We start from the raw sequence: 26,880 nt of genomic DNA, 5'->3' as shown, positions 1-26,880 counted from the left end.
TCACCAACACTCTACTTGAGGTGTGCCGAGGGGGAAATGCTGGTTCTCGTTTTACTAGGAGGAAAAAAATACTAATTTTAGAATCAAAATAAAATGGTCAAGATGGTTTCAAACAACGGAGTTTAAGACTCCGAGCCCTGGCTTTGGAAGGTTGCAATTTTAATAATGTAATTTTGACAGTTTTTTCCCCCACCAGCATTTCCAAACCCAGGAGGAAGACGACTTCAAATGTGAGGTTGGGTTCTTCAGAACTTGTTCAGTAATTTGCATTTTTTTATCAGGTGAAAGTAAGCACTGATAACCACCAACATACTGAAATTCAGTATTTGGAGAGAGATTTTATTTGGGGACATACAAATACTGAAAAGCACTATTTTTATTGCTCTTAATGGGAATTAGTACAATTTTCATTTGCACTATAAAAAATACAGTATTTCTGTGACTGTTATCTCAGAATAACCAATTTATATGTGTTTACAATTAGATTTTTATACAAAATTGCTGTCTTTGGTAGGTCACAAATGGCCAAGTATTGGCAATTTCATGTGGCTCAACTCAACAATATTAAGAAAATATTATTTGGGAATCCCTGGGTAGCGCAGCGGTTTGGCGCCTGCCTTTGGCCCAGGACGCGATCCTGGAGACCCGGGATCGAATCCCACGTCAGGCTCCCGGTGCATGGAGCCTGCTTCTCTCTCTGCCTGTGTCTCTGCCTCTCTCTCTCTCTCTCTGATGACTATCATAAATAAATAAAATTAAAAAAAAAAAAAAAGAAAATATTATTTTGTCGTGCTTAAAAGAAACCTGAAATGATTGTGTAGACCTAAAGAATAACTTATCACTTTTATTTTGTTTTTGAAACAGAAAAAATGCCTGTCTTAAAGGCTGAAGCATCGCATTATAACTCTGATTTAAATAACTTGCTGTTCTGCTGCCAGTGTGTGGACGTGGTATTTTACAACTCAGATTTAAAGGAAGTTGCTGAGGCCCACAAGATTGTTCTGTGTGCCGTAAGCCATGTTTTCATGCTACTTTTCAATGTGAAGAGTCCCGCTGACATTCAGGATTCCAGTATCATCCGGACAACCCAGGACCTCTTCAGTATAAACAGAGACACTGCATTTCCAGGTGCTAGCCAGGATTCTCCAGGCAACCCGCCCTTACGTGTCATTGTTAAAGACGCCCTCTTCTGTTCCTGTTTATCGGACATTCTGCGCTTCATTTATTCAGGTATCCTGTTAAATGGTTCTGGTATATTCTCTTAAGTTTTTGAAAGGAACCATGTCTCTGGTCCTCAGGTGTATTGGTTAGTGTCACATTTATCTTCTTTCTATCATCTGAGGTAAGGATTATGATCCTAACATGAAATAGTCTTTGTGGTATATATATGTAAATTGTTCAAGCTTTCCATCTTCCTTGTAAGTTTATTTGCCTTGGTTTTACATCTACTTGTGAAAATAACTTCTTTTCCTCCTGAGCAGATATGTTAGTATTTTAAATATCCAAAATGTGAAAACACTAGAATTTATCGTCTAGTCTAACTCTAAAGAAACAAGATTTTCAAAGTGTGAATGAAAATAAGTATCTACATCTTTTAAAAATACTTATTTATTTTAGAGAGAGACAGCAAGAGAGAGAGAGGGTGTGCAGAAGCATGCACAAGAGAGAGCATGAGCGAAGGAAGGGGCAGAGGGAGAGAGGAAGCCAACTCCCCAATGAGCGAGGAGCCCAATGTGGGGCTTGGTCTCAGAACCCTGAGATTATGACCCTGAGATCATGACCTGAGCCAAAACCAAGAGTCAGATGCTTAACCGACTGAGTCACCTACATGCTTCAGTATCTGCATCTTAAAAGCTGGCTATTTATTCACTTTTCTGTTTTACTCTTAGATTTTGGATATAATTGAGAGAATTTAGCAAAGTACCTGCATTCAGTTTAGGAACTGGAAATAATACCTGAAGTTAGTTTAAGGCTGAGATCTGATCAACCTTGGCTGTTTTATTTTATTTAATTAGTTTGCTTATTTTGAAGATTTTATTTTTAGGTAATCTTGGCCCCAAGTGTGGGTCTTGAACCCACAACCCCAAGATCAAGAGTCACACACTCTACCAACTGAGTCAGCCAGGCACCGCAACTTTGACTAGTTTATATTTTACTTTTTTTTCTTACTGTGTGCTTATCTTTTTAAGATAGGGCTTATCAATTATTTTTCCTCTTGTCCTATTTATTTATTTATTTATTTATTTATTTAAGATTTTATTTATTTTTTCATGATAGAGAGAGACAGAGGCAGAGAGAGGCAGAGACACAGGCAGAGGGAGAGGCAGGCTCCATGCAGGGAGCCTGATACGGGACTCGATCCCGGGACTCCAGTATCACGCCCTGGGCCAAAGGCAGGCGCTGAACTGCTGAGCCACCCAGGGATCTCCTCTCTTGTCCTTTTAAATACTTGTTATATTTAAAAATATATTTTAAAAAATAGAAGTTTTATCTGAGTCATTTTTGCCAGTGCATTGAAGGTATCACTGCTATATTTTAAAATTTATATATTTTATATATATATATTTTATTTTATATAAAATATTTATATATTTTAAAAAATAGAAGTTTTATCTGAGTCATTTTTGCCAGTGCATTGAAGGTATCACATCCAAGTGTCCCATTTAAGAATGGAAAATAATTGATATAAAATGATTTTTAAAGAAAGCATCTAAATAGAAAATTTCTGAGACCTTTCTTTAATTTTTCACTTGGAATCATGTACTGATGAAATCTTAAGTTAAGGTCACTCCTCTGGAATGTGGATGGAGAAACATTTATAATCTATTTTTAGACTTCAGAATGGGGGACAGATACGTTTATAAAGGTTTGCAAATAAAGTGCTGTTTCATATTTGTAAGAAACTTTTGGGTAGTCTTCATTTGAAATAATTGATGTTAAAATAATATTTTTTTCATTTGGGCTTTTGTTACATAGTTTTATTATAAGTTAAAATAAAAATTAATGGTTTAAAAAAGTACAGTATGAAGTATATTGATTTCATATTGCAGTATGAAGATTTAAGTGGATTTAAATGTATATATATATATATGAGGGTGCCTGGCTGGCTCAGTCAGTAGCTAGAGCATACACTTCTTGATGTTGGGTTCTTGAGTTCATCCCCACATTGGGTGGAGAGATTACTTAAAGATAAGTTAAAAAAAAACCTCTCTGTATATACCTGTACCTACATAGGGGTAGAATGGTGGTGGTAGGTCTTAAACCCATTATTCAGTGAGTATTGGCTTAGAAGAGGCATAAATAACCACTCCTACAGAGCACACCAACACAGTGCCTTCAACATCGCAGGTTTTGTGTTGGTTGAATTAATGAGTAGACTCTAGTAGCTGTGAATCATTGCACGAATAAAACAGACTAGTGAAACACTTCATTTAGTACTACAGTTTTCCATGTTTAAACTTTGAGTCTCACAGCTTAGAATCTAAGGCTAATTCTGAAAAACAAAAATGTTTATATTTTAAAAGTAAAAATGTCTTTAATGATGTTTAGAGAACTATGAAGTGTTTGACTTTTCAATGAGGTTACTGTTGAAATTATGAGTTACTCAGCAAGTTTACTACAGTATCTATTGAATACCTTCAAAGGCACATGAACACTTTGAAGTCAGTTATATCCTCTTTAACAAGGTAGCAATAAAAGTTAGTTGTATCTCCAGTGACAGACCTGCTTGTCTATTTTGCAGAGAGTTACTTCTAAGTTGCAAAATTAATACATGTAGATGGAAGAAAAGGGGAAGGAAAACGAGTCCTTTCCTCAGCCCCCTTTTGGGAAACATGCATTAAGGAAAATGTAATCTTTAGTAACTGCTGTTTTCCAGGAACCACACAGTTTGCCATGGCTGGAGCATAGCGGGAGGTGAAGGCTTGCAGGCGACGAGGCTGGCAAGCTGACTGGAAGCTGTTCATAGAAGCTGTTCTAGAATTCTAAGCATGATCAGACTGGGCTTTGGCAAGCTCATCTCTGATGACAGTAGGAGGACAGAGTAGAGCAGGCAAGACAAGAGTTTAATAAGGAAGTGCCATTACTCTGGAGATCAACCTCAGGAAGGCCATTATTCTGACAACAGGTGTAGGTGCTACCGCTTGTCCGTCATTTGGACCAGTGCTTTTCAAATTGATATGCATGCAAGTGAGCTAGGAATCTTGTTCATGTGCAGATTCTTTTTTTTATTTTTAAGATTTTATTTATTTACTAGAGAGAGAAGAGAGCATGAGCAGGGAGAGAGGCAAAGAGAAGAGGAAGCAGACTCCCCGCTGACCAGGAAGCCCAACATGGGGCTCGATCCCAGGACCCTGAGATCATGACCTCAGCCGAAGGGAGGTCTGAGTTGAGGCAGACACTTAACCAACTGAGCCCCCCAGGCGCCCCTCAGGTGCAGATTCTGAGTCAGTAGGCCCACGGGTGGGGCATGAGGTTCTGCATTTAGCAGTCTCCCAGGTAATGCTGATGCTTTGGACTACATGCTCTGGGAAGAACTGGGTGCCAGGCACAGCCAGGGGAATAAGAGCCTGGCATTTAGTCTAGAGGCCCAGCAGAGGGACCCAGTTATCAGTCTCAGGGCACAAAGTCAGAATGGGGTCAGCTGCAAGACTGACTCATGGGAGTTCTTGGGAACTGGAGCCCCTGCCTGAGGGTGGGGCAGGTGGGTGCTTTGTGGACAGGTGAAAACTAAATGAGCCTGGAAATAGCAGTTAGAGGCAGAGGTGCATCATCATGGCAAGGAAAGCTTGCTACGGCCCTTGACCACTTCAGAGCCCAGGCTTCCCAACCTGACACGGAGCTGTTGCATTTCTGCTCTGTTTGTTCTCTCCTTGTATGTCAAGAACCAGAGAAGAGGTGGTGTCAGGTAAGAGCTGGGCCACAGACCATTGACCTGAGGCTTCAGGGAGACCCCAATGCTTTGAGGAGCAGGGAAAATAAATGCTTTAGCAGGTACTTACTACTTATACTGTATTTATGGAGTATAACCTCAGACTCAAACAAAAGTGATGTTTAAATTGTCTTTTTTTAAAATTATGTTTAAAAAGATACTAAAGTTGTATTTGTATGGTAAAGACAAGTTTGTAAAAATGGAGAAAATTAGTTAAGAAAAAAAAATCACAATTCCTACTCTTCAGATGTCTAAACACTTATTGTTTTGTTTTATCCTCTAGTCTTTGTGCATAGATTACCGTTTATTTAGGAAATATTTTTTTATCAGGGGCACCTGGATGGCTCAGTCCGTTAAGTGTCTGCCTTCGGCTCAGGTCATGATCTCAGGGTCATGGGATCAGCCCCACATTGGGCTCCCAGCTCAGCGAGGATTCTGCTTCCCCTTCTCTGTCTGCCCCTCCCCCTGCTTATGTTCTCTCTCTTGCATGCTCACTCTCGAATAAATAAAATCTTTAGGAAAAAAAATATTTTTTATCAAATCAAAGGAAAATTTTAAGCGCGCGCGCGCACACACACACACATATATATATATTTAGAGACTTTAATAAAGAGGCCAGGCTTATGAAATTTTTTGTTTTGCTTGTTTTTCTTGCTGCTGCTGTTGGTCATTTTAAAACTTTTGAACCGAGCACAAGTTTTAAGACCAGTTATTCAGTGGTTTCCTCATAGAAGCCCTGGCCTACCCACAAGTTATGTTAGGGGGGCAGTGAAGACAGGGGCTGTCTGTACTCATGTCTGTAGGGTTGGTAATGCCAAGGTGAACTCCATAACACAGCATGGCTTGCTCAGGAATATTTGCCCTGAGCAAACATGGACTGAAAAACCATCTTCAATCTATCACCTACTTTTTTTTTTTAACCAAATTACAAAGAATGTCTTAATTTCCTCTAAATAAGATACTTCTTTTTAATCTTCAGGAATTTGAAATTTTTTATATATGTCACTATGGATGTTTGGGTCCTGTATTTAGGAAAGGTCAGTTAAATGGTCTGGTTAACATAAGGCTCCAGTGTATTCTCCTATTCAGGCTTCTAAATAAATAGACACAGTAGAAGTATGTGATTTGTGTATGTTAATTTTCCATTAGATAACAGCTCACACTGTATACTATATAAGGGCCGAAAGACTATTACTCAGAGAGAAAGAGTGAGGCCAGCAGTTTGCGGGCAAGTTTTATTGGCATACGGTGTGACATTCTTGCAATACTTGATAGTCATTATGCTTGCAAATTCCTGACTCACACAATTTCAGATGGTTAGGAATTGAAATGTATGTAAGAGCCTCAGGAATTTTGCTTTGAGCTCTTCATACCACAGATGGCCCTTAGAATTTCACATCTTGTTGAAATGCCACCAGAGTAAATGAACATGTGGAAATGAGTTTTCATCTTCAGCTTGCCTAGTATCTTCCAACTCTTGAAATTATTCTACGGTATGCTCTTTTCTGCACTGCCTAAAAATGCAGCTTGCATGCATGAGTATACCGTGTTCCCTAAGAACCTCAGTCAGTGCTCTGAGAAGTTAACTAAATAGAAAATCCCAGTCAGTTATGCAAGATGAGTGAGTTCTAGAGATCTGTACAACATCATGGCTATTGTTAACAATACTGTATTGTACACTTAAAATTCTGTCAAAAAGATCACATGTTAGAGGTTCTTCTTTTTAAAGATTTACTTATTTATTTTAGTGGGGGAGAGAGAGCAGGAAGAGGGGCAAATGGAGAGAGAGAATCCTCTAGCAGACTTCTTGCTGGCTATGGAGCCTGATGGGGGCTCAATCCCAAGTCCCCAAGATCATGACCTGAGCCAAAATCAAGTGTCAGACACTTAGCTGACTGAGCCATCTGTAGGCACCCCACGTGGTAAACGTTTTTACCACGATTTAAAAAAGAAAAGAAAGTCTTTAAGTATAAGGATTATTGCTTAATTTGGACCAAAGCATGTCAAAGATGACTCATTAGCATTTCTAATTATAAGAACAGCCCAATCCTTAGAGTGCCCTATAAACTTGTCTTACTTTCATTTTTAGTTACTGAATCTTTCTATGTCTATTCTCAGATAAATGAGTGGCAGAGATAGAACTCCATGACATTTACCTACTGTTAATTTAGGGATTTACCTGCTGTTAATCCCATGTATTTTGACTTAATTCTTGCTTTCTCTCAAATAATATTCTGAAAGGAGATACTGTGTAGGTATTTGTTAGTACAATTTATTTTTTTAGGAGATAATATCTGTTGTCTCCCTTAGCATGTGTGAGTGTAAACTATCAAAAATACCTACTGCTTGCCACATACTGCTGATCCTGGTTTTTGATCATGGGTGAAATGTCTGAAGAACAGTGATCAATAGCACTCTGTGCACCTTAAAGTCATCTATGAGCCTTTTAAAATGATGTCTGGGCTCCAGCCCCAGAAATTCTAGTTTAATTGGTCTGGGAATGATACCTCCTTGATAGTATTTTATGAAAGATCTCGGGTAAATGTAAGGCACAACTATAGCTGACAATCACTGGCATACAGTAAATTCTTTTGATCTGGGTTCTGTTGGATTCTCAGGAGTTCTTTAACTTCTGACATTTTAATATAGACTGTAATGTCTATGTGCGTATGGGAAATTTTCTGGAGACACAGTGCAAAGAATTTAGCAGATTGCAAAAGGAGTATGCGACTTTAAAGTTAAAAATCCTTAGTGCAGAAAAATGAAAACAAAAAACATGGACATTTCTAGATTGCAAACCTTTGGGAATTTGAGGAGGAAGGGGAGATGACAGTGAAGTCAGAAAAAGAGCATCAAAGGTAGGAAGAAGCAGTGGTGTGCTGGAGCTGGCTGGCACTGGCCTGTGAAAGCTGATTGTGTTTATCTCTTCCCAACTCTGCTCTGTAATGTCATGTTGGTGGCATGAATTTGGCCATGGTGGGAATATTTGCACCACAGAGGTTGCAAATAGCCTAGATCAGGGCCCTCTTTCCCTCTCCCACTTTCTAGAAAATATGCAGGTTAAGTAAGAAGTTTAAAGATACTCTAGAGTGCCAAGTGCTACAGGGCTCGACTGTAATGACACCTAAGAGCCACTGGACTATCACTTGACTCTTCAAAGTAGCTTTGAATCAGTTGGCTGAGTCTGGCTGCAATTGCCTAATCTCATTGGTTCAGTAAATCTTTATTATGTGCTCTCTCCACCCCTAATGTCCATGAAGACATCTGGCAAAGTTCTGGATACAGAAAAGGGGACATCAGAAGAAATAGATTGAGAGATCAAAAAGGATCATGAGTTACACAGAGGTGAAATGACTTGCTGAAAGTCACACCAGTAATGAATGGCAGAGATAGAACTAGAGCCTGGGTCTTCCAATTATGCCTGCCCTCCCTACCCCTTGGTTAATTATGTTTTTAGGAGCTAGGACTTCCTATAAGGCATGAAATAGATAGGAGTCATCTCTTCACATATTGTCATCTGAACCATACTTTTGGAAACTTATCAGCATTAAGTACTGGGATTGATTCAGTGAGGAGAAGGCCACTGAGGAGCAGATAGGCTTTTTAGGAAGCTGCTATAAGCCAAGTGAGAGAAGTGCTTAGAGAAAGGAGAACTTTTGTTGACCATCAAATAGTTTTGTAAGACACAGAAGAGGGACTGACAGTGTGGGACAGATGTGAAATGAGCCTAATAAGAGATAGTTTGGAAGTGGGTTGGGGTGAGGACAAGGGCAGGGAGGGACCAGAGGCAGTGATTTGCTCCAGTGCCATGGTCATGTAGCTCAGCAAGACATTATCTGCCTCCCTTCTTCAGGTTGGTTCTGTAGAGATGGCTATTGAACATCCTGATCTGACCCTGACAATGTGCAAGACCTTCTGAATGTATTCTGTTCCTACTGCTTCTTCCTCTACGTCATGGTAGTCACCGTCCTCCATGATTAGGATGATTTAATTCAGTTTAGAAAAAAAAAAAAACACACATCGACCTTCTTACTTAGAGCAACTAAATAGTTTGAGTGTAGGAAGGACTACTTGTGATGGCAACTAATATTCTGGCCATTGCTATCATTTTTAGGTGACCGTCTACTGTAAAGAGGTGGCAACCGTCCAGGGGAGGCAGGCTTTAGGTTTTGAGAAATACATTAGGGGAAGGCAAACTGATTTTTTATAAAAATGTGAGAATTGTTTAAATGTTTTAGTGTAATTACAAGGATATGTAAAAAAATACTAAAAGAAGGAACAGTGATATCTAATGAGAAAGCTTCATTTGTATTTACTGTTTTAACATAAAAATCCAACATATATTGTTTGCAGGTGCTTTTCAGTGGGAAGAATTGGAAGACGATATCAGGAAGAAAGTGAAAGATTCTGGGGATGTTTCAAGTGTAATTGAGAAAGTTAAATGCATTTTAAAAACACCAGGAAAGGTAAATTACTTTATTGAAAATCAATTTACCTGGATGTTCTCTGAATTTTAACAAATATACTATGATAAATTAATAATACTGAGTCATGAGAAGAGTCAACAGGGTATAAATAGGTTTTTCCTGAGTCTGTTTTTGCCATTTAAATATTTTAAACACAAATATGTTCTCACTACTTCAGATTTTAATTCATCCTAAGAATTAAAATATGTGTGTTATTGTCTTTAAAATGTTGATTTGTGAATTCCATCCTCTGAAATATTCCCCTAGAGCTCCAGGAATATGCAATCTATGTCAAGAATGAAGGGCTGTTGAATTTGTCCAGCTCCAGTTAAGCTTTCTCCCTTCTCAGAATTCAAGTCCCAGTAGTTTTCAGGAGCAAGGCAGTTTCTTTGTGTGCCTTTTTCAGGAATTCTGAGAAATGTTTAATCAGGTAGGCAGTTAAGGATTTGTTTCTCATCTTGTATAGGTTAAAAATTATAAATTAGGTCAAAGGTTATAAAATACAGACTTTGTGTACAGTCCTAAATGTGTACATGTTTAAACTACAGTCACTTAGGCTGTACAATCTGTAAGGGCTTTAAAAATAAATTTGTTAATTTTAGAGACAACTACATTATACAATTTAGCCAGTGTATTCTTATTTCAGATTCTGTGATAAACAAATTGGCTACAATAGATTAAAAGGTAAGTTATGTGCAGTGCCTACCAGAATATAGGCTTCTATTAAATGTAAGAAAAATTATTATTTCTTCAGTTTTTTATACAGATGGCTTTGTCAATTCTACAACCTAAGTTAATGACATTTTAAATTAATATTTTTTAAATTAAAGCTTTAAAATTGTACTAGCTTTTAATGAAGATTCCTGACTTATTTGTTAAAAAAAAATTAAAGTGATGTAGTATTAAAGGGAAAGGCTTTTCTTATAAGCAGGTATACAGAAACTTCCAGTTTTACAGGGGTATGGTAGGGTGGTAGCTCTCTTGCAATGTAATTCAACTAAGTAATGCATTTGTAGAAATGTGCACATAAAGCTCCATTCTGTTTTTCAGAAGTTCTCTAGATTACTTGTTTATTGACTAGTGAAAAGGTATATACCATATATATCAGTGTTCTGTCCAAACTACTATCTTCCTTTTTTTCCTTCAAATTCAAGGCCTAGATGACAAAGGAATCTGTTTACACAGATTCATGATTGATCTATCAATCAATCTATCCATACATCCATAATATATGCCTACATAGTATTCATGATACACAGATTGATAAACTTTATATGAATGATGAGGACAAAAGTCTTCTAAACCTGAGCCTTTCCTTGAGTGTGATTTTAAACGGTCATTCCTTTGTGTACTGAGAAAAATAATGAATTCCTGTTGAGGAAGAGGAGGCTGGGGGCTATATGATTCTGTGATATTGAACTAAATTCCCTCTTTTATACAGAAGGAGAGATGAGTTCCGTGCTTTCTTCTTATGCTTCCCTAGGGTAAAGATCTCTCTCATTTACCGAGTACAACACAGAGACATAACCTTGAGTTAGGAATCAGGAAATATACATTTAAATTGTGAATTGGCGGGCAGCCCCGGTGGCACAGCGGTTTAGCGCCGCCTGCAGCCTGGGGTGTGATCCTGGAGACGTGGGATGGAGTCTCACATCGGGCTTCCTGCATGGAGCCTGCTTCTCCCTCTTCCTATGTGTCTGCCTCTCTCTCGCTCTCTCTGAATGGATGAATAGATAAATCTTAAAAATAAAATAAAGTAAAATAAATTGTGAATTGGCCATGAATTAATTATTCCTGGCTTTGAGCAAGTCTCCTCAGGACTTTCTGTAAAATGAGGAATAAATGATGATTTCTAAAGCCCTTGCTGGTTCTCAAGTTCTGTGATGCTTTTTGATTTGCTCTGCTTTGTGTGTGGCATTCACCTGAATCCTCTCTACCAATTCCTTTGATATGTAGGTTATATACGGAATCTGAGAATGTGTTTTATAGGACCAGGATTTGTATGATCCTTTTTTGCTTCTTTGCCTTGCTCATAGAAATCATTCTGGAGTGTGTTTCTTTCCTCCTTGTGAGGAAGGAAAATAATTCTGTTTTCCTTTTACCAAATATTCTAACTTCCCACCATAGTGGATTAATCCAGAGTGGAGAGTAGGTGCCATTTTCTTATTGCTACAGTTGTATGCTGGATTATTTCTTAGGAATGAAGCTTTTCATATTCCCTGGATGGCCAAGCAGAGGCCAGAGTTCTGACCCCAGCAGAGGTCCTAATATTCAGCTTGGGAAGTGGGTGGAGGGTGAGGGAAGAGGGGTTGGCCCTCGAATTCTGGGGCTAGAACAAAGGAACGTCTGAAAGATTACTGGAAGAATAAATGAAGCACCAAATCCTGAGTGGGGTGGAGTGGGGGGCTGGAGACCACTCAGTCAGAGGCACTATTACTGGAAGCCACCACCTAGAGCGAGCAGGTATGGGAGCCCAGGAAGGTGTAGTCATGGAAGAAGTTCTCCAGAACTCCAGATCGGAGGTCCAGGCAACCTTTTAGAGATGCCAGGAATCCCAGCTGTGGGTAGAAAGACATTTAGGATTATAAGATTGTACATTGAGATGGAGATGAATACGTTCATCACTCTCAGATATTTTAATGTTGATCTAGTACGTACGTAGTAAGACATGATGTGATGGAGGAAATACATATTTCTAAAAATTACAAAATAAATTTTTCTGTGTGTCCTTTTTTAGTTAGTTCATCACTCTCAGATATTTTAATGTTGATCTAGTACGTAGTAAGACATGATGTGATGGAGGAAATACATATTTCTGAAAATTACAAAATAGATTTTTCTGTGTGTCCTTTTTTAGTTAGTGAACATATGAACAGGTTGTATATGTAAACCTATTTTGCTAGGCATTCTATGAGGTTGACTTTGTCTGTTTCCCAGCTAACAGGGACGTGCGTGGACTCAGGACCCCCATTTCTCTGAGTTTTCCCTTAGCCAGTTCACTCTGTGCTGAGAATGTTAAAACAGTGCAGTGTTGCTCGTTCTCAGGTAGCACATGTAATTCTTGACAGCTATAATCAAAGGTGCCAAGGAGGAGGTAATCAGTATTTCTTTAGACATTTAGTACAGTTTTCTAAATTCTCTAACCAACCTTTGTATTTATTACTAGAGCGTATTTTACAACATTTCCTTTTGTATTTTTGTTTTCCCTTATAGATTAATTGTCTAAGGAATTGTAAAACTTACCAAGCCAGAAAACCCCTGTGGTTTTATAACACTTCCCTCAAGTTCTTCCTTAATAAACCAATGCTTGCTGATGTTGTCTTCGAAATACAAGGTATAGTTCAATTTTTACAAAGTTCAGTACTTATTTTTTATTTCTTATTTTCTAACCTAACTTTCTATTTTAGCTTTGAATATTTTGGGTGGAGAAATGTCTATTCTCTAATGCAGGCTATAGATTAATACTGGCTGAATTTCAGCAAAATCTGGGGAAATGAAGTATTTTGTTAAAACAAGGAAAGAAATTTATATTTTCCTAGGTCTGTGGGTTTTTTGTTTTGTTTTGTTTTGTTTGCCCTTACCATATGCTTCATTAACTTTTAGAGACCAGTGTGGAATGGAGATCTGTAATTCCCTCATTGTATATTTTTGTCCCATGTATTTCTTTAAGATACTAGTTATTGAATCATCTGAAACAGCTCCCTTAACCTTATATTACCTGTAACTTATTTACTTCTCTTCCTTTTTATTTGAACAAAAGGAACTAACCATGCGGTGAGGGTCATGCCTAGCTTACATTAGGCATGGATAGATATTGCTACATTTATTCCTCGCAGCACTCTGAGAATTATCACCAAAGCAACTGAGAGCTGCTTTTTATCTCTGTAGGAAAGTAATGCTCCCTAATTTTAATAATGACAAGCTGTTGTAATGCCCATTATTGATTATTCACTTGGATAATTTTGCCACTTCAGTAGATTAAAAGCATAATCTTAAAAATGAATTGTTAAGTACTTTCCCCTATGCAAGAAGGTAGGAGTCGTTTCCAAATGTAATAAGTATTATCTAGAAGTAAGATATAATTCTAATTTTATGAGAGAAATGTATGGCAATTAACAGCCATTTGCTTTTTAAATTTTTTCCTCGGAAAGATTCATTTTAACATCTGGCCACTTGCCAAGACAAACAGTGAATTGGAAACTTTCCCAGGTGCCTTCTGATAAGCTACAGTCAGCTCTGTTTGAAATGTGAGCAGGAGACACTGAGAATGGGACAATAAGAGTGACCTTGAAATAAATAAAACATTTTATGGGGGGGAAAAAAGCTAGTAAGAGACTGTATTTGCTTATAAATTGCATAGGAGGCCTTCACACCAAACATCATATTAATATAACCTACTGAAAAGCTTTTCAAAAGGAATATGCCACATAGGAAAATATATGTTAAGCGAAAAATAGTGATGTGGAGAATTCTTTCTCCTTATAATCTCTTGCTTTCTTTCACAATTCCACCTCCCGACACTGTTGCAGGTACCTCACCGCACCCCTAGCCATGCAGAGGCTGGCTGTGGGAGGGCTAGTTGTGGGCCTTTGCTGATGTTCTTTGAAGCCTCACAGCTCAGAAACCAAGGCCTCCCGAGGTCGGGAGGTGGGACAAGCAGGCATGGGTGGAAGCAGGGTCTAGCACCAGCTTCTCCGCCATCTGTGGGAGGAGAAGGAAGCCTAGCTTCTGAAGAGTTTGAGGAGGGAGCTCTAGTGTGCAGAAAGGAGCACTATTTCTCCTCTAGAGGCAGGTTGTGCCTACCGTTTGCAACCCTAGCTTCAGCCTTGGCTTTGCATTCCAACCGGCATGTGTCCTTAGGCTGGTCACTTAATGTGTTTTGCTTTATTAAATCTCATTTCCAGAGTGAAGAGGGTGAACCAGATAGCTTCTAAAAGGTCATTTTTAGTGTTAAGTTTGTTGAGGTGGTAGTGACCGGGACTAGAAAGTCCTGTTTGGGATCCTGTGTGGGTGCCTAATTTCGTATTGCAGTGCCTGTGCTACTTTATTACATTTCTGATCCTTTTTTGTTTCCTTGCCTATAAAATGGGGATACTAATTTCTACCTGGAAGAGTGCTCATGAGAATTGAGATATGCTGCATATTAAGGTATATATAAAGGCCTAATGGTACATATTCTGAATCTCTCTCGAACTAGGCAAGTTTCCTGTTTTCAGAGTAAAAATTCTAAAAATTTCATTTTTCAAACTTGGGAAATAATGCAAAGAAGGTATGACAAATGTAGGATTTTATTTCCATGTATAATAAAAACAAAGGACTTTGATAATTTATGTTAAGTTTATTAGAAAACTTGGGCTTTGGAATTTCATTTTACTCTTAAGCACTTTTCCTTAAAAACAAAAGCTTCTAAAACTGTAACAGCAATTGAATACTACAAAGGAAAGATACTTTAGGCCTTTACATTTTCAAAGAATATATTTATCTTTTAACTAGAAAATTGATGCTCCCCCCCTTTAATGCTTCAGCCTTATTGTATTGCTGGTTCGTGTAAGAACCCTGGATTGTGTTCATTGGGCATTTGATACAGTGTTTATGTATTTATACAGTTTATATACTATGTTGAAAATGTGACTATACTGAGGTATTGCATTATAGCTTCATGATAGAACAGTTTACAGGTTCAAACAGTAGGTGGAAAAGGTGAGAAACAGAAGTGATGATTTTTCTGAACTGGAGGTATAATGGTTTTCCAAACCAAATTCAAAGCTTGAAATGAGCTTGACATGCTTTAAGGTATTGGGTATTTTCTTGCTAGTTTTGTAACTCTGTTTTAACTACATTATTAATGGAAAGTTTCTGTTAAAATTCCAAGGTTACTTATCAAATTCCTTCCCCACCTACTCTCCATTTGGTATCTTTGGTCAATCTGAAATCCCTCTGCTTAACCCAAATGAAAGGCTGTCTAGTTTGTTAAGCCATGCTTCTCCTTTTCTTTTTTCCAATAGAGTCCTGCTTCAGATTTTCAAACCTTAGAATCACAATCCCAATTTTATTACCTGTTTGGATTCTTTGTGAATTGCTGTGTACAAGGATAATCATTAAATCATGTTTAACCATGGAAACTGGTCATCCCCATCAGTGGACACTGTTCCATTGAGAGCAGGCGGCCTCATGGCAAAAGGGGAGGGAGGGGAAAGAGCCGAGAGGGGATGATGCCTGCTAGCAGGTGTGTGATGAGCTGGTAACGATGTTCACTGTATGTAGCCTCTTTCCCTGCTCTTCTGAGAAGGGCAGTTGTACCAATGATAGCTCTAAGCATTGAGCTCAGAACTATCAATGTTGGGCATTGTTTGTGAATCCTAAGGGATTATTGGTTTTGGGGAAAGTCACTGGGCTTAGGTGAATCTGTTCTTTTCTGAATCAGGAAATGTTTTGCTTGGATTTAAAGAAGCTGAAGAATCCAATTACTCTAAATTTTTAAAAAAATTTTAAAAAGATGTGTTGATTTATTTGAGAGAGAGAGAGAGAGACAGAAAGATTTAAGCAGATCCTTTGCTGAGCACAATGCCCGATGCAGGGCTCGATCTCCTGCCACTGAGCTCACGACCTGAGCTGAAACCAGGAGTCAGATGCTTACCTGACTGTGCCACCCAGGTGCCCCTAATCGTAAAATATATGAGAATATTTTGCATAGCATGGAACATATGCCCCTGAGAGGTGTGAGATTTTAAGCGTGTGTAGGTGAAGACTTGAGCAGAACAGAGTGGTTTGGCTCCTAGAGTTACTTTTGGAAGGCTTTATCATTCCTATTGGCTCTGGCGTCTTCCACCAAACTAAAAGCTTGAGTGCTCCAAAGCAGGGTAGTTTTGTCCTTTAAATCTTTTTAATCTTTAATACTTAACATGGCGATTAGCACATGGTGGGTGCTTAGTAATGATGTGTCAAATTGATCTAGACTGAACTGAAGGTTCTGAAGGCTCGCTGTGGATTCATGGTTTCCTGAGGTGCTGAGAGTGATGAGAACTGCTTTTCCACCGAGTGCCATCTGGTGATGCCTCAGTATGATGGCACCATAGCTGGACAGCTTAGCAGGCTTTCACTAGAAGTCCGTTTAGTTTAATAAGCTTCAGAGAAGGGTATGAGCTGAGGAGCCTTTAAAATGTAAAGTAGGTCTGGCTCTCCCAGAAGCTGCACTGTTCCCTGAGGAGGTAGTACACTAGAGGGACATGTGGGGACCGGGTCATCCCTTCCAGATTTTCCATAATGTCTGAAATGCTCCCGTTGGCTCCACAAAAGAGCCTCTTGCCGTACTTGCTGTAGCAAATGGACTGCTTAGGCCAAGGGATGGTTCCCTTTCTACAGTTTCCTCTTTCTGATTGAGTGTGTCCAAGAAGGATACTAGCAGTGTTTTCTTAGGAGGCACATGGGTAAGAATGAATGATGATATTTCAAGCCAATTGGAAAAGATACATGTTTCATAATAAAAACAAGAAGCAAGGGGATCCCTGGGTGGCTCAGCGGTTTAGTACCTGCCTTTGACCCAGGGCATGATCCTGGGGTGGGTCCCGGGATTGAGTCCCACGTTAGGCTCCCTGCATGGAGCCTGCTTCTCCCTCTGCCTGTGTCTCTGCCTCTCTCTCTCTGTGTCTCTCATGAATAAATAAATTTTTAAAATCTAAAAAAAAAAGCAAAATATATCATTTTGGTGTTTCCATCTTCAGAAAATGCAAACTAAGTAACAAATAATTGCCTCTCATAAATTGTTAATTTCAAAATCAACTTTTGAGCTCTGTTTTTCAACTAAAAACTAAAGAGTTTTGGGTATCTCCCCAAACTTTGCTTTCTAACATCAGCTTAGCTGCCCCTAATGTGATACCACTCTAATTAAAAGGGAAATTGCTAGAATAACAACTCTACAAGGTAATGTAACTTAGCTTTATTTCCTTTTGAACCTTGCAGGTACAACAGTGCCAGCCCACAGGGCCATCCTGGTGGCCCGTTGTGAAGTGATGGCAGCCATGTTTAATGGGAATTACATGGAAGCAAAGAGTGTTCTGATTCCAGTTTATGGTGTTTCCAAAGAGACTTTCTTGTCATTCTTAGAATACTTATACACAGACTCCTGTTGCCCAGGTGAGCAGTATAAATATTAAATAATATTTCACAATTTTTTGTTTCTTTGTAACTCATTTTGATAAATAGCTCTCTGTGAATTTTGTTTTGCTTAAGATTTATCAGAGCTGACATCATGGAATGTGCTAGTCAGGTAGAGGTGATTGGGTCAACAATGGACCAACAATGGACTTTCAATCACTTCTACATCCCAGTCAGCCCCAACAGTGTGATGATTATGTGGACAGCCTAGAAATAGAGGTGCTTTGTGATACCCAGGGACTAATCCTACAGATTGGGAGAGAGAGCTTCTTGGAGCACCATCCCTTCCATAAAGAGAAGAGGTTTGGGCAGCTGTTTTTATGGTTCTCGCTTGTGATTGAGGTACTTTTAAGGACTTTGAAAATTCTGAGACCCCTTGGTCATCTCTGTGGCTCAGAGAATGTGGAGTTTTTAAAAGACTTCTGACTTGTCCTAAAGTCATACTTTCCTTAAGGTAACTTCTCGAAAGACTTTTCCTAAGATGTTTAGGATGCCCAGTGGACTGCAGGATTTATTTCCCTATTTACTGACTTAGGACTATCTTTGACTAAAAACTAGTCCTCTTTGGCAGCTATCGGTTGGAACAAATCTTGCAGGTTTTTTCTAGCTGGAGTCTCCTTGGAGAAATTGCAAAATCCTTTCAACAGCCCCAGAGCCTTGGGATGCCAGCATGGAAGCACCATTAATTCATCCTCAGCCACTAGATGGCTCCCGCCACAAGCACAACTTATTCTAGCCTTGGTGGTTTCCTTACTCAAGGAACCCAAGAGCTGAATCACGGAACCTGGTCAGCTACTACAGCAAATATAAAAACAAAACACATTTCAGACCATTTCTCTCTTCAGAGTTATTGCTTTCACTTTTATATTATGAAGATTTCCAACATTTGTTGTTAAAATCTCTTAAATTTTAAACAAGTCATGAGGACTCTAGTGAAAGGTTTTAGAAGTTAAAAAAAAAGTCCTTTTTTTAACTAAATTCTGTCTGGCAGCCAGCTGTAGAGTACTTGGAACCAGTTATAGCTGATACTGTCAGTATTATGTTTTTGCTTAATAAAACTGAAAGTATCGATTCTCATCAGAATGCATGTTCTTGTTTATTTTATCATAATACTGGCAAATTTGTATATTAAATGAAAATTTTGACCCAGACTTTTTTAATTTTTTTTTTTATTTTTTTGACCCAGATTTAAAATGATAAAATTTAGCTTCTCAGTCTTCTTCCCACTAGAGTAATTGAAGCTTCAAATTTTGAGTCTTCTCTTGCTAGTTAGAAAAAATAGAGAAGCACTAATAGGTCAAAACACTTTAAAACTTGGTAAAAGGTGTGAGGAGAAAATGAGTCAAAATGAATAATCAGAAAGTAGATCAGTACTACAATGTTTGCATTGGGAAATGGCAGAAAGAAAGGTAATCTTTTCATTGTGTTAAGTATTGATCATACAGTGTTCTTGGTTCCTAGCTACAAAACACTGCAAATAATTTAGGAGAGATTAGAAAGAGAATTGCCTGAAAAATCACTTATAGGAAAGTTAAAAAAAACAAAAACATAAATAACCTGAGCGATTCCAGGGGTTAAGGGAAGGGGGAAATGGGGAGTTATTGCTTTAGTGGGTACAGCTTCAGTTTGGGAAGAAGAAAAAAATTCTGGAGATGGATGATGGTGATGGTTGCACAACAATGTGAATGTACTTTAATGCCATTCAGCCGTACACTTTAAAATGGTTAATGGTTAATGATAAATTTTATGTTATGTTTATTTTACCTCAATAAAAACAACAAACCAGGGACTAAAGCCAGGAGAAGAAAAATTGCAAGGATTTCATTGAGCTAGCCGAAAGAATTACATAATAGGCTCGGAACTGATTATTAAGGGCAATTGTAGAATCACCTCTGAAGAACTAAAAAAACAACAAAAATTCTCTTTGGAATATGAAGACTTAAATAATTAATTCTTTTTAAAATAGCATAATAGGAAGTACCTATTGTAGAGGCTCAGTTAACGGAGTGTGTGACTCGATCTCGGAGTTATGAGTTCGTACCACGCATTGGGTGTAGAGATCAGTTAAAAACCAAATCTTTAAAAATAAATAAGTAAATAAGGTGACATAATAGTGTAGAATGCAGACTCACTCCTTCAAGGCTTTTTCTGTGCATTCTGTTGCACGTTGGATGTACATTGTTGTGTAGCATGTTGTAGCATTGTTATATTGTTGTTGGTTTGCTTTTTGTTGTTTTAGGTCATAAAAGAAATGGCTTTATTGACCATTTTCTCTTATTTCCCTTCCTGCATCAGCTGGCATTTTCCAGGCTATGTGTCTTCTGATCTGTGCTGAGATGTATCAGGTGTCCCGACTGCAGCACATCTGTGAGCTCTTCATCATCACACAGCTGCAGAGCATGCCGAGCAGGGAGCTGGCATCCATGAACCTGGATATAGTTGACCTGCTCAAAAAAGCCAAGGTAATTGCCCCCATGTATCAGGTTGTTCGACTTTTTTTTTAGTCTTCTAAAAATTAAACTACTTTTTAAAAATTTCTGCTTGTTGAGAGATACATCAGTGTTTGTCTCAGTTTGGAAGTTTGGCCAAATGAGGTTAAAGTGCCCTCACAACAATTTCTGTGACTAGATAACTTCAAAGCATTGGATTTTTGAGTAGTTTTTTTCTAAGAAAGAAGGGTTTGCTGATAGGAAATTTTTCAACTGAATAGTGGCCTGTGTGAGAGTCATTTGAGTATGGTGCTTTATTGTGCCATATGGGCATTATAGGACATAGAACTATTGCAAGGATTTCGTTGAGCTAGCCGAAAGAATTACATAATAGGCTCGGAATTGATTATTAAGGGCAATTGTAGAATCACCTCTGAAGAACTAAAAAAACAACAAAAAGATTCTCTTTGGAATATGAAGACTTAAATAATTAATTCTTTTTAAAATAGCATAATAGGAAGTACCTATTGTAGAGGCTCAGTTAACGGAGTGTGAATTTTCCCCAAAGCAGTCACATCTTAGGGTTCCTGAAAGAAAAATGACAGATTGGTCATTCATACTGATAGAGATGGTTGGGCTAAACTCATTTATTTGTTCATTTGTTCATTCTTTCACTTCATGGACTTGTTTTGAAGTTCTCAGTTGTTTGTAGGAGGTATTGCTGGACTTCATAAATCCTTTCAAAATGCCGTTTGTTCATATCTCTCATGGTATCATGAATACATTCAGTAAAAATGTTTGTGTTGAGAATCACTATAGTGCACCATACTTTCTGGCTTCTTCTATGCTTAGGACATTTTTAAGAATTATATTGCTATACATTCTAGGAAACAGAGTTTACACAGTTAATCTAATTGTGAGTAACTGCAGTTACAAAGACCCTGGAATATGAATCTGACAAAGGACTGGGCCCATCTATAGGTAAACTAGGTTTGCGATTTTGAAATCTAGAACCTGCTGCAGATGTTGTGCCACGTAGAGATCTATTATCTCCTCATTCTCACTAAAGGCGAAGCAGGAAGTTTATCCAGATGCATCGTCCTACCCTTGGTTATTCTACTATTCCATCCCCTGCCCTATGACAGTTTTAGGGCATGCAGCAGTCATGGAATATAAAGTTGTATATTGAACTTGCAGTAGGCTGAACCTTCTAGGTCTTTTTTATAGGAATATATTTGATCCATCATTGGTGACAGGACTTTGTAAAATATTATTGGCTATCCCTATCAATTTTGACATCCAGTATTAGAAAAATATGACAACTTTGTCTTCAAGTTATGGAGCCATATAATGGAGCAAAGGACAGACTGACCACCAAAAGCTTGCCTCCAGATTGAGATGAATACATTAAGCAACGTGTATTTCTGGGCATAGAAGGGAATTCATTTAAAGCATCTAGGTCTTCTCCTACTGTCTCCTTAACTGTTTTGGAGTTCATTTCTTTCATAATCAAGTCTTAAGACCTTGTATATTTAATTTTAAGGATTAAAAACAAATTTAAAAACCGAGTAACCTTCTGCACAGTGTTGGATCTTGGAGCTGAGCCCGCTGGCTGGCCGTTGAGCTCACAAGTGTAGGTAGTGTGCACACGAGGGCCACGTTTTCTGCTAACACCACAAGTGTCTCTGGGCCAACGAGTGGAGTGTAATAGTAATTTTTTTTTTAAGATTTTATTTATTTATTCTTGAGAGAGAGAGAGAGGCAGAGACACAGGCAGAGGGAGAAGCAGGCCCCATGCATGGAGCCTGATATGGGACTCCATCCCAGGTCTTGGGGATTACGCCCTGGGCTGAAGGTGGCGCCAAACCGCTGAGCCACCCAGGCTGCCCTGTGATAGTAATTCTTGCTACAAGTAAAACAACTCCTCCTCCCCAAACTGAGTAAGCTTGATCTCTCTTTGTAATATATTCACATTGAGCTTGGGATAAATAGCTAACCTCTAGAGTTTAGAATTTCTTTTTCATTCTTCCTGGTATTCTTTACAACCTCAGTTCATTTTTGACATATCATTTTCCTACCGTTCTACCAAGTCTGGCATACTTAAAAAAAAAATGATCACAAGTTTCTCTTGCCTTGTTGTATCCTTCTGGTTCACTCATAAGAGAGCTTCTTGGGTGGTTGCATTGATGCTTCAGCTTGCATGCTTGCACGTATGCACACGTTTCCTCACCAATGTCATTTATGATTGCGTTGTCAGCGGTTCTTCCTGACGTGTTTTCCCTGACTCGGTGGTTTCTGATTATGTAATTATCCTTATTTGTTTCTCTTGGTTTGTAAAGTTTAAGATACCAGCCCTTTTTGAATTTTACTTTTGTTTCTGAAGACTTGTCTGTTTTCTAGGAATAAGTCTCCATTTGCCAGTTTTCCTTTATTCTGTTCCTGGCGGTCCCTCATTTGACAGTTACACATCCAAGATAACAGGATCATTTTCTTCCCCTGTTCTCTTTGAAGTTCCCAGTTTGAGGCTTTAGTTCACCAGTCACTTCATATTGTTGGTCAGAGTTTAGTTAACTTTTCTTGCACTGTTTCTCGACTTCTGGGAGGTGAAAGCATCTTTCAGCAGAATTAGACTTTGAATAGCTTTCTGAATAATCAAAATTCCCAAACACTCCATTGTCATCTCTGCTAGTTCTGCACAGTTTATCAGGAAAGCATCCTTCATACCTTTGATATAGTTGAGCAGTCTTACTTCTGCTTCCCTTCCCCCTAACGTCTCCCAATTCTTTACCATGACTCTACCTTCAAGTTCATCTGTTTCCATGAAGTTGAACTCTTAACATGTAAGACAAGCTTCTTTCCCTTAATCAGATTGATTCCTTGGAAATCAGGTAGACATCTCCTTATCTCTGCTCCCTTTTAAGCATGGACTAGCTGAACTTCAGTGATTCTTGTGAAGTCCTGTTAACCAGATTAAAGTTTTAATCTCAGTATTTTACTTCTAATCTGCATGTTAATGCTTGGTGCCTCAGGCCCCCACTTTTGTTTCTGATCTTTTCCTTGTGAGTTTCTGGGTATTTTCTCCACCATTATTCTTCTTCACAGAGCTATTAAATGTTATAGCATTTGGTATATAGTATTTTTGAAGCTTTTCTTTTTTATTCTGTTGTTTATTTCAGTTTAAACCTGGTTTGTTAGGGTCGCCTGGGTGGCGAGGTCAGTTAAACATCAAGCTCTTGGATTCCGCTCAGGTTGTGAGATCCCTGAGTCAGGCTCTGTACTCAGTGGAGAGTCTGCTGGAGGTTCTCTCCCTCAGCCCCTCACACTCGTGTGTGTGTGTGTGTGTGTGTGTGTGTGTGTGTACTTTCTCTCTCAAATAATTAAATTGTAAAAAAAAGAAAAAAAGAAACCTGCTTTATCAGGTTTGGACATTTTCTTCCAAAAAAGTAGTTATTACAGTGAACTGTTTTCTGTCTCTTGCTAAGAACCTACAATTATATCTTAAGTCTTGATCAAAAATAAAACTCTGCATTTTAACCATGTTTTTGTAGCCAGCTATTCATTTCTGTGAACTTTCTTCTCTTTCAAGTCACAGCCTTTAGGCAATGTTCTGAACTTTTGTTTGTAGGTTATCTGCTTTGGGTTAATCATCTGATAGTGCTGGTGGCCTCTGTTAAAATAGGTACACATTTTGGTTCTATCTCTATGAGATCACTCACATTTATCTGCTAAAAGTTAAGGTGAATAAAAATTGTTAAGATGCGTTGTGGAATTTGGTGAACCATTAAATGTCTTGCAATTCAAAAATTCTGTTATTGTATAATGAAAATTAGGGGAACCTATGTATTCACATGTGAAAATATTCCCACATTATAACTTTTTAAAAGACCTCTTTTTTGAGTTTTTTCCTTAAGATTTGAGATTATAAATCTTTCTTCGGTTAGCATTCCTTATTGCTTATAAAATGTTTTTGAGTTTCCCTAAAATAGCAATATTTATCTTAAAGGTAGAAATAACCTAAATGTCCATCAACAGATGAATTAATAAATGAAATGTGGTATATACTTATGGTGGAATATTACTCAGTCCTAAAAAAGAATGACATTTTAATGCATGCTGCAGCATGGATGAAACTTGAGGACATTATACTAAACAATAAACCAGACAAAGAAAGCATAACTATTGTATAATTCAGTGTTTATGAGATACTCAGAATAGTCAAATTCTTAGAGAAAAACAGAATAGTGGTTACCAGGGACTAGAGGTAACTAGGATAAAAGGGGAATTATTATTTGATGAGTATAGAGTTTCAGTTTGGGATGATAAAAACATTCTGGAAATAGTGATGATGGATGTATAATAATGTGAATGTACTTAATGCCACTGGTACCCTTAGAGAAGTTTAAAATGGCAAATTTTATGTTATGTATATTTTGCCACAATAATAATAAAAAGAACTATACTCATGTATCAAAGTGGCCTGCCAGCAAGTTACTGTAATCTGAATTGAGTGGTTAAATGGATCAGTGAGTATCACTGGACTGGCACCAAGGTGATGATGTCATGGCCGTGTTGCCCTGAGTTTCCCTTCCATTAGGTGTTGAAATCCAGAATGAGAAATGTGCTGGAAATCCAGCTCACAGTTATAGGACATCCTAGTTAGAAGCAACTCTTCAAACATAACCTTCTCATAAAGCTGTGTCCACACTGAAATCCATACCCTTAGGTTGATGACATTTCCTCCACAAAATATTTTTTGGCTTGCTCCTCAGGTAAACTTGTTTAGATAACAGCCAACCATGTACCTTTGCTAACCATAATCTTATTTCTGCTGCACAGATATAAGTGCAATTAGTGAAGGCCATGACCTTAGATTAAAAGCTTAAATGAAATGCTTAAGAACCTCAAATAGTCTCTGTTAACCACTGATCCAGCGTGCCTCTGCTTCAAGACATTTAGCTGCTCCAGCACCAGTGGCTTGATATTCATTTGATTTGGTTTCTTCACTGATGTAATTTGATTATTACATGTAAATAATTCTCCCTCTTACTTTTTGCTCTCAGAGTAGGCAGGAGGCTGCATCGTGTATGGACACAGGCAGCATGGAGGCGGGCTCTCCACTACTTCTCACAGACCATTCTCTCCACCTGTTCATCACCTCGATGGTTATTATGTACAACATTGTTTCCATTTTTCTTGCAGTTTCACCACTCTGATTGCCTTTCAACCTGGCTACTTCATTTCATTGCCACTAACTACCTCATCTTCAGCCAAAAGCCTGAATTTCAGGATCTTTCAGGTAGATTGCCAATTTACTATTTTGAAAAAAAACAAAAACAAAAAACTTTGTCCTTTGTTCTTAGGTTTGAGACATAGCTTGTAGGAATAGTAATTGTTTAAAAAAAAAGGTCAAAGAAAAAAGTCAGTGTAATACATTCCTCTTAAGTACACAGTGTGGTAATTGAGGATATGTTAACTTACAGTCATCTGGTTATAAAAGTAGTTTGACTTGTGTTACACAAGAAGCTTCCTAATGATTGTTTCATAGCTCACATCCATTTTTAAGTGTACCTTTTTCCTGAAGTAGACAGATAAGGTGGCCTCAGGTGGCACTTCATTGTGATAAGTGATATCTTGGCTTTAACCACGAGAGTCAGAAGCAAAATTTAAACAGTACAGATTTAAAACTTTTTTCTTATGAAGGAGTTGTAACTATCATTTATTATTTATAATATGTAGTTCTATTGTTCTGCTATCTATGTTTATTTAAGTATATCTGTATAGGGATCCATCATATTATTTGGAAACAACAGTTTTTATGTTGATCAAAGAATGTTGCAAAACTTACTGACCAGAGAGTATACATCATGTGATCTTTTAGGTAAATTGTAAAGATTAAAACCAATCAAGCTTCATCTTACTGTGCTACATGAGATAAAAGAAAATGAGAACAGAATAGTCATCAGAGGAGACAGTCAGTTTTGGACATGATGATTTGCTCATGTTACTTAGAATAGGCTCAAGAAATAATCAAGTTAAAAGGCAAAAAAGATAGCCTAGTTAAATAGTTTTTTTTTTTTTTTTAAGATTTTATTCATTTATTCATGAGAGACACAAGGAGAGAGAGAGGCAGAGACACAGGCAGAGGGAGAAGCAGGCTCCATGCAGGAAGCCTGATGTGGGACTCAATCCCTGGTCTCCAGGATCAGGCCCTGGGCTGAAGGCAGGTGCCAAACTGCTGAGCCACCCAGGGATCCCCAGTTAAGTAGTTTCAAACTTTATAAACAGGGAAGTATCCTCGGAGATACCTGCAGGCTCTTTGAGGTCGGGGCAGCAAGTGGGGAGTGACTGAGGGAAGAGGGGAGAAGGAAACAGAGAACTTGAAATTTGTAATTCTTGGACTCCCTGGCCCTTCAACTAAGGTAGTTCCACTTTTAACTTTTATATCTTAGAATTCTGCATAAAATTTTACTTATAAAAGATAACCTGCTGCTAAAATGTTTGAAAATCTCTGGCTTTTTTCAACTTCTTGCACAGTTAAGGAAATCAGGAAACAGTCTATTTTTGGCAGATATATTCAGTTAGTTGACAAACATCATATGCCTATTGGGGGGCTTCTTATATAAAATGTAACTATTAGTGCAATAGAGCAACATAGTAAAGCAGAATATAGATATTTACTAACCATCTACTTTGTGTAAGAAAGAAACAAGTTCTATTCCTAGAGAGAAAACATTGCTGCTAGTAGGGGCATTCTTTAAGAAATCAATTCACAATGAAAGGAGTGAACATTGTGATTTTTAGAACCACCTTTGTTTTGCTGCCTTAGGTCCCCTTCATTCATAAGAGAAGAGTAAGATTATTTTCCATTTACTGTCTTGTGTAGGTGAATGCCACACTCTTA

At 38.1% G+C, this 26,880-nt stretch overlaps 1 protein-coding gene, 1 long non-coding RNA gene and 1 other non-coding gene across 5 annotated transcripts in view; 2 read left to right on the top strand and 1 right to left on the bottom strand.

Annotated features, from left to right (window-relative positions):
• Positions 1-26,880, bottom strand: part of LOC144293230 (uncharacterized) — a 41,858-nt gene that overhangs the window by 699 nt on the left and 14,279 nt on the right. Inside the window, exon 3 of one of the 2 annotated variants that reach the window (XR_013360645.1) lies at positions 20,504-20,566. The exons of the other annotated variant lie outside the window; for it this stretch is intronic. This is a non-coding gene — a long non-coding RNA (uncharacterized LOC144293230). The remainder of the gene's footprint in view (positions 1-20,503; positions 20,567-26,880) is intronic. 2 annotated transcript variants of the gene reach the window in all.
• Positions 1-26,880, top strand: part of RHOBTB3 (Rho related BTB domain containing 3) — a 54,531-nt gene that overhangs the window by 20,934 nt on the left and 6,717 nt on the right. The window contains exons 6-11 of one of the 2 annotated variants that reach the window (XM_077864242.1): positions 865-1,230; positions 9,284-9,396; positions 12,610-12,730; positions 17,356-17,529; positions 19,846-20,012; positions 25,179-25,275. In XM_077864242.1, coding sequence (XP_077720368.1) covers positions 865-1,230; positions 9,284-9,396; positions 12,610-12,730; positions 17,356-17,529; positions 19,846-20,012; positions 25,179-25,275 — 1,038 coding nt within the window. The remainder of the gene's footprint in view (positions 1-864; positions 1,231-9,283; positions 9,397-12,609; positions 12,731-17,355; positions 17,530-19,845; positions 20,013-25,178; positions 25,276-26,880) is intronic. The other variant, XM_077864249.1, reaches the window with a different exon arrangement.
• LOC144303834 (small nucleolar RNA SNORA62/SNORA6 family) lies at positions 21,555-21,707 on the top strand. The gene has a single exon (XR_013370814.1). It is a non-coding gene; the product is annotated as a small nucleolar RNA SNORA62/SNORA6 family (small nucleolar RNA).

The sequence above is a fragment of the Canis aureus genome, chromosome 2 (genome assembly GCF_053574225.1).
Source record: "Canis aureus isolate CA01 chromosome 2, VMU_Caureus_v.1.0, whole genome shotgun sequence".
NCBI lineage: Eukaryota > Metazoa > Chordata > Mammalia > Carnivora > Canidae > Canis > Canis aureus.
This window is presented reverse-complemented; position numbering and strand designations above follow the sequence as displayed.